Genomic DNA, 12,715 nt, shown 5'->3' on the forward strand with positions numbered 1-12,715 from the left:
GATGAAGTCAAAGGACAGAGAAGTCGTGTGAGCTGCCAAGCTGTGGTGACACCCAATTATACACACTGGATTGTAAAAGAATAGTGACTGGATACTGTAATTTTAAAGGCACACAAGTTTGGCTTATTGCTGATTTTCCTGTCTTCCTTGGGCACTGCATGCACAATTGTAGAAAGTCAGTGATTTACAGTTGCAGATTTGTGAAGCAGAACAGTAAGCGTTTCCAGTACCAGATGGTGTTCACCCAAGAGCTCTACAGGAACTGAGATATGAAATTGATGAACTGTATTAATACAACTACTAAAAATGGTGTCTAATCTGTCAGTTAAATCAGCCTTTGATGGCAGTGGAATGGAAGTTGGCAAACGCAACCCTCGCATTTTACAAAAGCATCAGAATACTTCTCTGCCAATTTGGTAGGAGCTATAACAAAGAATGGAATTGTTGTGTGTGAGGGGAGGAAAAACAAAAACATTCATAGGGGAAGAATCAGCACTGCTTCATACTGGGACCCTGCAAATGAATTAGAATTATCTGAAAATCCACTGACATATGGAAAAGAGAGACCCAATTGATAAGACTTAGATGAATTTTTAAATGTTAAAGCTTTTAAGTCTTATTAGGAAATATAGTATAGAAAATAACTGGTCAATGCTCACGGCAGAGAAGAGAGCAGTATGGCTCTCATGAGACCTATGCTGCTCTGCATAATCATGAATGATATGTAAAAAGGAGCGAGTAGTAAGGTCAGAGTGGAAGACAGTAAGATTCCACTTCACTTCAATGACAGCAGTAAGGATGCAAGGAACAGGGTTTAGTCCACTGTTTTTATAAAACGAAGTTTTATGGCATACTTTGATGCAGATAAAATAACAAGCGGTGTAAATGAAACTGAAGAGGTGCAGAAGGATCTTGCAGCACTAAGCAAATGGGCTGCATAATGATAGATGACATTCACTACTGATTAACGCAGATGAGTTTAGCAGAGGAAAAAAATGCTGATCCACAGTGATGGAGTCTAAATTTAGTATTAGTGTTCAGGAAAGATTTTGAAGCATTTGATGGTAAGCTGTAGAAAATGTGACGTCAGTCCTTAGTGGTCATCACGACAGTGAATAGGTTGCTAAGTGTTACTGTGAAAACATAGCTGTGCTATTTTATATATCCTTAGCATGTCCATATTTGGAGGCTTATATGCTTTTCTGGTCTTCTGTCTTAAAAAGCACAACATAGGCCAGTAAGGGAACAGAAGAGGCTTCAAGAATGATCAGAGGTATGGGACAGCTTCAGTTCACAGCTCCTAAGTGTAGCTCTCAGGCATTGTGTGGTAGTTATGCAGGTTGAGATGTTAATGTCCAATATTTTGGAATTTCAGATGGTTTAAATGCTTAGGCTTGAGTTTTTTCATCTTTTAAATATTGTAAATCTTTTTTCATTATTTTCCTACTGTTTTAACTTTTTAATCTGGGAATCTAATACCATTCTCTAGTTCAGTTGCTCTTACAGAGAACAATGACTACTTCTGTATTCTGTTAACCGAACTTGTTTCAGTTCAAAGACTTTTGTACCTGAGCTGTGTAAATAATGCTTTGTGTGCAGTCCTCTCGCCTTCATGAATGTCATCAATAGCATATTTTTAAAATCACTTCCTATACTATTTTGATAAATATATTTTAAATCCATTTGGATGTCTTGCATAGAAGGAGTGCCTGAATCAGTGTTTATAATGGGTAAGGAAAGATTGTGTGCCTAGCCTTTTCAAAGTCTAGTTTTATTGTGCACAGCTCTGCTTTTCTGCAAAAGTCTGCTTCTGTAATTGAATGCCATGTCCCCTTAGTTTTAAAGGTTTATTACTGCTTTCTACCGGGGCCAGAAAACTGTTGTTTAATAGTACAGTTGAGCCCTACCAGGTGATACTAATCTGATTAATCCCTGCGGCATGAATAACTCTATTTCAGATCAAGGTTGAGGTGGGTTTTTTTGTTTTTTGTTTTGTTTTAGGATTGCACTGTGGCTGACATGGAAGATAAAGTTCAAACTGTAGTAAGTATACCTTTCTGTTGAAATTCAACTGCGTGCGTTCACGTTTTTAATGGCTTTGACACTAACTGTACTGACAATGTAGTCAGTACAGTCCTTGTGCATCACTGCCGTAAAACATCTATATGGGTTATTTTATGAACACTTTTTACTGTAGAAGAAAATAATGAAATTTGTGAATCAGTGGGTAGTGTGTATACAGCACTAGGACAGGCATTCCTTAAACTTCCATTGCATAGCTACTTTTTATCAAGAGAATGTAGACTTCAAACTTTAAAAGGAGGGTAGTATTATGGAATGATAGTAGGCTAAATAAACCAGCTTGCCTGTAATGTGCATCATGAGACATTTAGTGCCTTCATAAGTACCTACTATGCCTTATTATGATCCTTCTTGTAAAAGGACCGTCCTGCCCACAGAACTAAAGTTCTGTGTCTAATTGTACTTGAGCCTGAAAGATCCATTTTCAAAATTGTTTGAAGCAGGCTTGTGACCAAATGAGGAACGTAATGGAATGCTTTTTATATTTTGTAACAGTTAATCATCGCTTCCTGCTTTTGACATGAACCAGGCTGTGCTCTTTGATAAGGCCTTCCGCTAGCTCATAGATGCTTAGGAATTTAGTAGCACAATAACTAAAAATAATTTGGTCCATAAATAATGAGACCACGTAAAAGGGAATTTTTTTGCTTCTTTCTTTTTTCCTTTTATGCACACCCACTCTGGAATAGGTATTGTTTGGAAATCCCTTGTTTGAGCAGTTCCTCCTATTCACACTTAAGTATTGTTTTGATTTATTTTATTGCTGCTCTACAAATCTGATTTAAAACAAAGCAAAAAGAATCGTTGGAACTGTTGTTTCCAGGGACCATTGTGATCCCAGAGAACTGTCTTTCTACAGGACAGCTTCCCCCACCCGCACTGCTCCTTAGTTGCATGTCTGTATTGAATGAAGAATTCTAATCCCCTTGTGGAAGTGGCTTACCTTGCTGGTTCCCAAACAGATTATAAATAACTAATCTATTGTGTACTAAACCTCCCTCTCCTCTCCTTTTAGTTTTTGTAAGCTACTTTGAGTTTCAGTATTGCTTCAGTTAACATCAAGACCCAAAACACACTGTGGGGCATTAGTGAAATTTGTGAGTAGGGAAGCCACAGATTTTTGGACTACTTTTTTTTTTTTTTTTTTTTTTTCCCCTAAACAATTAGCCATTCTGATACTTAAAGGGAGAACAGATACGTCTTTTAAAACTTGTCTTTACTGACATGTCCAAAAGGTCAGAATCGGTCTTTAGTTATAATGCTGGCTTAGGATCAATTATGTTTTGGTCTCAAAAGAAATATGAACCTTGCACGCGTAAGCATTCCAGAAGAGGTCAGCTCAGAGCTCACAAAGGAGAGAAGCAACACTGAAATGCTTAAATGCTAGATGTCTTACCTTACAGTATAAAGCTTTATGCAGATAAGTCAGTGGTCAGCACTGGCATTTTTAATGACACGTGGCCTGCTTTGTTCTCCTAGTAAAAATAAAGAACGATATGAAAAATTGTCAGTTGTTGCCACAAGGAATCCTTAAAATATTTGATTATTTTAATGGGTTTTGCTTTGCCAAAACATAGCAAACCCAATATTTTGCTGTATTTTAAACACAGGATGCATTGGCACCTGTCAGTGAGTTGGTGCTAGTGGAAGTAGATTGTCTGTCCTGTAGGAAGATAAGCATGCCGTAGATGATATCTGTACAAATGAATCTTCTGTTTCACTATATCTTAACTTCACTGTATTGGTGGACCAAGTTTTAGAACTAACTTCCTTTCCATTACTGAAAACTAAAAGAGGAAGAAGCTGGAAGAGAACTTCTGAAACAATTTTGTGTGTGTTCTCATTGCAGTCGAAGACTTTAAATGGAATTTGTGATAAAGCCATCCGATCAACTACAGACCCGTTAATGAGCCAGTGTGCTTGTCTGGAAGAGGTTCATTTAACCAACATTAAACCTGGGGAAGGCCTGGTAAGAACCAGTCTTGGAGTGTCCTGATGTCCCCAGTGTTGATAGGTACTCCTGCAAGCTGCTGTGTACATGAGTATAGCTGTATATTTCAGAACCATGAGTGTCCTCTGGGGAATAGCAAGAGGTGTGGGGGGGAACCCCGAAGGATAAATATCAGGGCGTCAGGGGTTGGGGAGAAGTTTATTTTTGAGTGACACATTTTTGTTTATAGCAGAGGTCTGCTGTTAGCAGGAATATGAGAAATCCTTTTAACTCTTCAGTGGCTGTGTATTGGACGTTGTTTCTTGCACAACTAAGCATGGTAACTTCAGACAGATAAGTTGCACGTGACTGCTGAATAACACTCCAATCCTGTACAACACAGTATGAAAACTTTTAACAACAGAAGTAGATAGGAATAGTAAAGAGATGTTGTAGTTGTTCATAAATGAGGAAACCAGTGTATTGGTCACCTTTTCAGGGGAAATCTGTCACATGTAATTATTAATTAACAGCTTGTTGATGATCTTATTTAGTGTTCATATGATCAGCACTTACTTCATCTGCATTTGTGCTTACATTCACACTCAGCATTACCAAGAGAGCCACAAATATTTAGTTCTGCTAGAGCTTTTATTGCTTATGTCAGAATTGTGGTTATGAGGTAATTTGTATTTTGACTTGCTAACAAGTGCAAAAGAACGTGTATAAAATATTTGTAGTCCACCTGTGTAAATGTGCTTTGTATGGAAAAAAGTTGGCCATCTAGTAGAACCTGTAATGCCCTACTGCAGAAAGAGCAGTAAGGAAGTTGAAGCTTTATTCAAGGCCAAAAGCTGAAAAGGCAGCAAAACCAAGGTTAGAAACAGTACTTCTAAACTGCATTCTATGTTGTAATGTATTGAATTTTTTTTTAAGATAAATTATTATTACAATAAAAGGTGATCTGTGAAAAACAAATATTTCAGTTGTTTTCATAACTGCAAAATTCTCAATGCCATAAATTAGAAAAATGCAGAGCTTTAAAATGTTCTGATACTAGTTTGCATAGTTTTTTCTAGGGAAAATTTATGAATTTTTAAAGATAATAACTCTTAATAATTTTTTAATTATTAATAATAATTTTTAATAACTGAGTCTGAACTGCTTAATCAGATCTGTTGCATAGCTTTTTTTAAATTTTTTTTAATTTTAAATTTGTTTTTCATTTTCTACTTATACTAGGGAATGTACATCAAATCAACTTATGATGGATTGCATGTAATTACTGGAACTACAGAAAATGTAAGTGAAGTTAATGTAGGTTAACTGCCTACATTCAGGCTATCTGAATGTAATTTTGGTAAAGTTCGAGTCCCCCTTTTTTTCCCTCACTACTTTTTTTTATTTTGTATCTGACTGTCAAGGTACTGCTGCTTTAAATACTGTATGATGTATCAGTGGTTTATCCAGAATTTGTAAATATTTTGTGTCTGAATGTTTTACTATTAGTCTAATTAAACCAGTTCATGTAAATACATGAAATGTTTGGTGTTAAAATAATTACTTTAATGAATTACTGCATCTGCTGTTTTGAGAGCTTATGGTTATCTTGCTTAACAAAGTCTGGAAGTGTTCGTTTGCTCTCCTCTTCCAAAAAGAAACTTGTCCTAATAGGAATATTTAAGCAGCAATGTATTATATTCAGTAATGAGTAGTGAAATCAATGAGCTGCCCAGTGACAAGATTACTGTGCAGGGTGGAGAAAAAAAAAAAAAAATTACAAAAAGTAAGAGTTTAGGAGCAGTGTGCTGGAGGGAAATGGTCAGCATGTTAGGCAGTGGAATTCTTTTTACTTCTTTTGCCGCAGATGGATATTTGTTTTATTGTCTGTAGCTGAAACTTTTATTAAAAAGACTTTTTTACAGAAGTTAGCACAGTGAACCTCTGGTCTGTGATTGAGGCTGGTAGATGATACTGTAACATTGTCAGTAATGCCGCTGTGCAAGAGCAGAGGCTGAAAGAAAAAGTTGCTGAGGAACGTGGCAGTGATTCCTTATTTATTTATTTATTTATTTGGGTAAATAGAAAAGAACTAGTGGTTCTAGTTGTATGCTTGCCAGCTCAAGGGGCTGGAGAGGAGAGGGTGGAAATCTATGCCTGCGGTTAATAGCGAAAACTGAAAGCTTTTATAGCTGACGGTTTATAATGCTGTTGGCCTGGCATAACTCAATATAGGGTCTGAAATACAGACCAAGTCCACTTTGAGGGCAATTTCAACATCTGATAAATATGAAAGAATGCAACATTGACTGCCGCCAAACTCCCTGTGCATATAGATTTCATTTTGGAGGCCGTAAGCAGGGTTGTGTTGCTTGTGTAGCTCTGAGCATTAACTGAAGCCCTAAACTTCAGCTTGTGTATAAATACTGCTGCTTCTTTTGGGGAAACTGTTCTCTTTGGAAAAAGAAAACTTAAGAAGCAGCTGAGAGAACTGCAAATAATTGGTGTCTTTCTGAGGGCATGGGATCGTTTCGATCAGGCTGGGCCATAGCTTCATTTTCTTTTTAACTTTGGAATGGCATTTTAGTAGCTATCTCGAAAAGCCCATCTGTTGCAACACAGCAGAATTGCATCTGGAAATTGTCAGTACTGCACATTAAAAGGACAGGGAAGGTCCATGTATTTGACGCCAGGTGGCTATGAGGATTCCTGAGTTCGGCGTCCCTGGTTGTGACTTCCTGCATCACGTTGGCCTGGATCTAAACTTTGCTCTTTTCTCCGTTCTCCCAATACGATTGCAGCATCTACTGTGTTAGTTGGCACTTGTTATAGAAGCTCTCTGTCTGAGAGTCCCCACCCTCCTGCACTCGGGCTGTTGATCACCCAAAGGACAGCTTGAAACGAGCGTTGTTTTCCACAAACGTAGCTGTGGCCCAGAATATTTCATAGTCTTCTTTGAATCATGTATACACAGCCCTCTACAGAGGCATTTCCTTGCAAAGGAAGCAAGAAGACAATGAAGAAATGGGGTTACTCATTATAACTGGAACCTCCCACAAATTCCCCCACGTCTTCCTATATTGCATAGTTTATTCCTGCAGTTCCTTCTAATAAAAATGTTGCTTCAGTTCTGAAGGTGTGGTAATGAGGGGAGTCCTTAGTCTCAATGGCTAATTCTGCAGTCACTGGGAAGAATTGGCCTGCTACCGGATAGTTACTAGGTGGACTGGGGGAAATGGGAGTAGTTTTGGTTGTGATTAGTATCCCTGCAGTTTACTAGGCTAGTATGCCTGTGCAGTTCGTGTGTTGCCAGGGCTGTTCAGAGTTGGTGTGTTATGGCAGCAAGACTGTTTTTTAGTAACTGCAGGAATAGCTGGTGCATGGTACCAGCAGTAGCTAAATCTGGGTAAGCGTTGACACACATCAGTGTTCCTTCATAATAATCCCCAGAGGGTGCTTTTTTGATTCAAGAAAAAAAGTGTTTTAAGGTGTTTTTCAGTATGTAGCTAAGCACATGTGATGTGTGCAAACATGTATTTTATCCATTGACCTTGATAATGCAGGCAGATAACTTCATGTTAAAGTTGGCAGCTCTTGTTTACATTAGGAAACAGCAAAGCAAAGGGAAATGGTCCTCTTTTGTGGGTTGGAGGGTCTTTGCTCCTGTCAGGTCCATTGTAAACCTTAGTGTATTTTTTTGTTAAATGTATACTAATTAAGCTAGTCACTGTGTTAGGGACAGCAGTCTTCTCTTTAGTTGTCTCCCACTACTGTGTGAAGCTACAGTACAAATTGGAGGTAAAGGACAGCAAAGACAGTGCCACGTTCCGAGTACAGTTTGGCCTGTGACGTGTGGAGGCTATGTCGTCTTCTCCCCTTCCTTTCAGTTCCTACAGTATCAAAAACAAATCATAAGGTGCGTTTGTTTGCATTTATCAAGTCATCTATGGATAGAATGTAGCTCTGTGTGATACTGCTGCACAGAGAGTTTCAGTGATGCTCTTGTTATATCCACAACCTTCACCTTAACTTAGGGGGGACATTATGGGAGGGCATAAAACCTATTGAAACATGTGCCTCTTGTTTTCTGTTTGGCAGTCCCCTGCTGATCGATCTCAGAAGATTCATGCTGGTGATGAAGTGATCCAGGTTAATCGGCAAACTGTGGTTAGTAATAAGTTGCCTTATCAACCTTTCCTTATGCTTGTTTTGTAAAGCTCTTTTCTCAGAGGATCGAAATGGATAACAGCTTTATTGCATATGGATTCTTCTGTTGTTTTTCTGTTGGCATTTTTTAGGTATTTTTAACACTCTATTTTCAAGTCAAATTTTACTTAGATTTAACATTTATTCTCTTATTATTTTTCTTAATTCTTGCAGTATTTCATTTATTGTGCTTATAGCATTTATTAAAATCTTCCACCTTGCAGTTAATGCATTTTGTAATATGCCCTATTGCAATCTACAGGAATGCCTACAAAGTCAACTTAAAAATCAAGTATTCTTCAAATAGTATGCACTTGGGAACTTAAAGTGATTACATTTATACTTAACATAGATAAGCAATTTCTTTTTAATGTTAGGAAGAAACATCACTAAAGTATTTCACTGTGAACAGCTGTGTTACTCAATTTGAGCAGATTCCTGCATCCTTCTAGGACAGGAGGTGAGGTACAAACAGCAGTGCTCAAAATCTGTGTTTAATCTTATTCTTAAACATGTCTCTTTCTTCAAAACAAAAGACTTCTCAAGAAAGGAGGTCCAAAAAGTTTTGTTCTCCCCCCAGATTTTATCTTCATTATAGCTTTTTTGGATCTCTTTTCTCTCTTTAGGTTCATGGAAAAGCAGACAGTTTGATCTGGCTGTTTCAGAAAAGTGACACCAAATATCTTTATTCTCTTCAAGGTGGGATGGCAACTAAAAAATCTGGTAGGAAAGTTGCGAGAGAATCCTGCTGGAGTTAGGCTGCTGCTTAAGAAACGGCCCAGTGGCTCTTTCAATTTCACTCCTGCTCCGCTGAAGAACCTGCGCTGGAAACCACCCCTAGTGCAGGTGAAAGATTGCTGGCACAACTGTGCCGGCTGTAATGCCTGGGTGCGAATGCCTTGGTTTTGAACCTGAAAGAGGGAAATACCAAAAATGCTCCCTGTGACTGATGAATTAAGTATAGGTAGAGGAAACTTTTATGTGAAACCGCTGTCCTTTTCAGGTTCATGGTACAATGTGGAAATGTTTCTCCTTTTTTACCCGGATAATACCCTCTTGTTACACAAAGGGTGTATCAAGGGTGTAGGTGTGTTGAGCATTTTAATCAGTCACTGTGCTACTGATCTTGGAGAGAACTTATCTGAGGCAAAGCTGCTGATATGTATGGAATTCATCAGCGTGGAGTAGTAACTGCTTTCTCCGTTTTAACAGTGGTAGAGTTTTGCTGAAATAGGTTATTCAGTGTGTTCATTCTCTTGTTAATCTGGTGAAGGGCGGGGAAAAAGTTTTTCTTTTCAAGAAGATATTCAAACTACTTGTGTGAACAAGATTTGGATGTTGGGTAATTCATAGATTAGGTAATAAGTAGATGGAGAAGCTGAAGTTAGTAACTCTTGAATAACCATTTTGAGGAATGGCATGTTACATGAGGAGGCGTAGGGCTTCATACTTACAGGAGGAAATAACCTAACTGAATCTAAGCTGATTACCTGAAACTCTGGGAGCTTAAAAGTAAGCAACAAAGAGCAAAATGGCAAATTTGTTCAGATGAGCAATACCAATTTATTTTTGCTTAGCTTCCCTTACCCTAGTCATTTCACTTGATGCAATTTGTGATGAACTTCATTGTATTCCTGCCTGTGCGCGTGTCCTAGGCATTAGGCTGTATGGAAGTGAGCTGGCTTTCTAAGAGTTGGAGATCATATGTGTATTTAACATAGTGCACTATTTTAATGGGTCTGAAAACAGAAAAAGGTGTTTTATCTGTTTTCTATGTATGGAATTTACAGGAAAAACAGAACTGGAAAGACCAAAATATTCCTTTAGGTAATGCGTTACCTGTGATAGGATTTATATAGAAAGAACTGCAACGATAGCCAAACCTGGGGATAGAGAAAACTGTAAATGCTATGGGATTTTCTTACATATTTATTAAACAAGAATACCTATAGTAAATCTGTAGCAGATGAAATACGGTACTATTGATGATTGAATTAGCTGTTTTGTGAGTCAAAAATCAGTGCTCAGAAGTTTGAGAGTTGTCTGATATTTTCAGACCAGTCCTCCACCAACTTCAACGCAGTCACCAGAAAGCACCATGGATTCCTCACTGAAAAAAGAGAAGCCAGCCATTTTGGATCTCTACATACCACCTCCACCAGCTGTTCCATATTCTCCTCGGTATGCAAGTAAACATGTACTGCTGAACAAAAAACTCCTTTATTACACTTGTTTCTGAGCTGGCTTGCTTTTAGAGCTCTGTGTAAATTAGCTTGAAGAAGTTGCAGATTTCACAGACTTTCTTATGGTTGCTCAAATGCCCAAGTTTTGTTTAAGCTTATGCTTCAGTACATAACATACCAAGATTATAATAGTAGATTTCATTGTTGGAAGATTGTATGCCGTCTAGGTCAGAGTTGTTCCCAAAGCATTAGTGGATGTCATCCCTTGTTTTGTTGTGGGGTTATGTTTTTGCTTTTGTTTTTAAGTTGAATTGCACATAACAAAAAGTCATTTTGTCTGTAATTTTTCCCAGTGCTGTTTTTACCAAGTTTAGTACCTGTTGTGATAGTTAGGATAGAAAAGAATTCTCATTAAGTTGTTAAATGTGTAAATTATATAAAACAAAAGTGTTCCCATTAAAGGGAAGGGAGAGTCAATTCACTCAGCTTTATTTTTTTCCAACAATGCAAAATACAAAAATGCAGACCTGTGTATACAAAGGGGAGAGGATATGGTACGGCTAGCTTTTGTTTGTTCTTGACTTCTTGTTGACTGATGCCCGAAGCTTGTCAGCTGACCTGAGGAGGCCAAAGGACAAAAGAGTTTTCAGGCAGGGGATGCCTCCTGAACTGCCCTGGCACTTCGTGTGCATGTAGATAGCCCAGCACAAAAAGTTGGCTCACCTTCTGCTGCAAGACTCGCATGGGATGACAACTGTCACGTGTGCTGTGGATTTAAGGCCTGCCGGAGAACTGGAGATGCTTCAGGGAAGTCTGGCAGGTCTCCAAAGCAGGATCACTTTGCTGAAGTTGGACCCACCCTGACTTGATCTTTCCCTGTTTTTCATGTTTATGCATGAGAACCGCTGTGGATGCTCAGTTCTTGAAAATCAATGTCTTTGCTAAAAACAAGTATATAGATTTAGCAGCTGAATTTAGTATGCTTTCATCTTTACATTGTTAAATTTCAAGGACTTTGGTGAACTATGTGCCTGTGGTCAGTTTCTTTAAAATTTTCTGATTCTTTAGGAAATATCTAGCGTCAATTACCTTCAGACCTGAGTCCTTGCCGGCAGGGAAGGAAGTGGCAATGTGCTTTGCAAAGCTGAAACAATTGTTCTGGATGATACAGGGAAATACAGTGGCTCATGGGCAATATTTCTTGACTTTAATTTTAAGAAAGCATATATGAGAAGCTGTTTTCACCAGAAGCAGGAAGAAAGGCAGTATTCTCACTTTTTTTTGGCTGTGTAATCTCAGCTTTGCAAGTTTTGCTCTTCTCTTAGAACTGTGATGCATTTGTGTGGTCATTTTTTCCATCATTCTGTTCTTCCTGGCATGGACCTTCTCTGATGCAGTACTTAATGCTGGCATTAAGGAGGCAACAAGTGTCTCCTCTCCCTAAGACACGGTCTGCACGTGGTGATGGTGTAGTAGAGCTCTCCACTTACGTGTGGCTGTGGTGTGACAGTTCTATGTAATTTGCAGCCTCTGAATTTCCATAAATAGCTCCATCCCATTCACTGAGTTCTAACATTGGTCTTGATGGCGAGCTGGAAAAAATTATATGCATTGGCCAGGTGGATGTTGTGAATACGGGGGTTGTACGCGCTCAAGAGTCAGGTGTTTGTTTTTATGTCAGACTTGGCTGATGGTTGCTTCAAGCAATAAGATCATAGCACTTACAGAAGAGGGGGAAAAGCGAGACAAATCTTAACTTAAAGGGAATTTTTTCTTCTGAAAGTAGTAACATGGTTCTGAAAATGGTTGTTCCTGGCACTTGTGAATGAGAGCTTGCTCTGGGAAGGGAGTTCCTGCAGAAATCACTCAAATTATGTGTGTGTACACTATGAGTTCATTACTGAAGCTTCCAAGGGGTCTCAATTCTGGATGGAGAAAAGACGATGATTAAGCGTTTGGGCTTTTTATAATGACTGAAAAGCATAGTCCCTTAGATGGGTGTATATATATGATACGTAGATGGATTAAACCCATCTACACACTCCTGTCAGAACTGTGTACCTAGGATGTAGTGAATTGAGGGCTTGGATATCCTTAGGGCTGAAAGGTTTCTCATTCCGCAAGAGGTTTTTTAGGAGTGGTACGTAAACCTCTAAACTTCCTGTGTGTTGCGTTACTGGCTTATTAAAGGTGTGTGTGAGTATGAGGGGGTGGCTTTTTCTCCTTGATGAATATGTTTAATGAAGTCTTCCATCACCTGACATGTTTTTTCTTCAGCTTTTATTCAGTTTGCTTGCAGAACAATGGCAATTGG

The 12,715-nt window shown here is 38.5% G+C and overlaps 1 protein-coding gene across 7 annotated transcripts in view; it reads left to right on the forward strand.

Annotated features, from left to right (window-relative positions):
- The window catches only part of CNKSR3 (CNKSR family member 3), a 69,370-nt gene that overhangs the window by 42,941 nt on the left and 13,714 nt on the right, over positions 1-12,715 (forward strand). For all 7 annotated transcript variants that reach the window (XM_068938655.1, XM_068938659.1, XM_068938661.1 and 4 more), the window contains 6 exons: positions 2,002-2,043; positions 3,932-4,051; positions 5,255-5,314; positions 8,111-8,179; positions 8,918-9,064; positions 10,275-10,399. In XM_068938655.1, the coding sequence (XP_068794756.1) occupies positions 2,002-2,043; positions 3,932-4,051; positions 5,255-5,314; positions 8,111-8,179; positions 8,918-9,064; positions 10,275-10,399 (563 nt within the window). The remainder of the gene's footprint in view (positions 1-2,001; positions 2,044-3,931; positions 4,052-5,254; positions 5,315-8,110; positions 8,180-8,917; positions 9,065-10,274; positions 10,400-12,715) is intronic.

Source organism: Struthio camelus, chromosome 3 (assembly GCF_040807025.1).
Source record: "Struthio camelus isolate bStrCam1 chromosome 3, bStrCam1.hap1, whole genome shotgun sequence".
Taxonomy (NCBI): domain Eukaryota; kingdom Metazoa; phylum Chordata; class Aves; order Struthioniformes; family Struthionidae; genus Struthio; species Struthio camelus.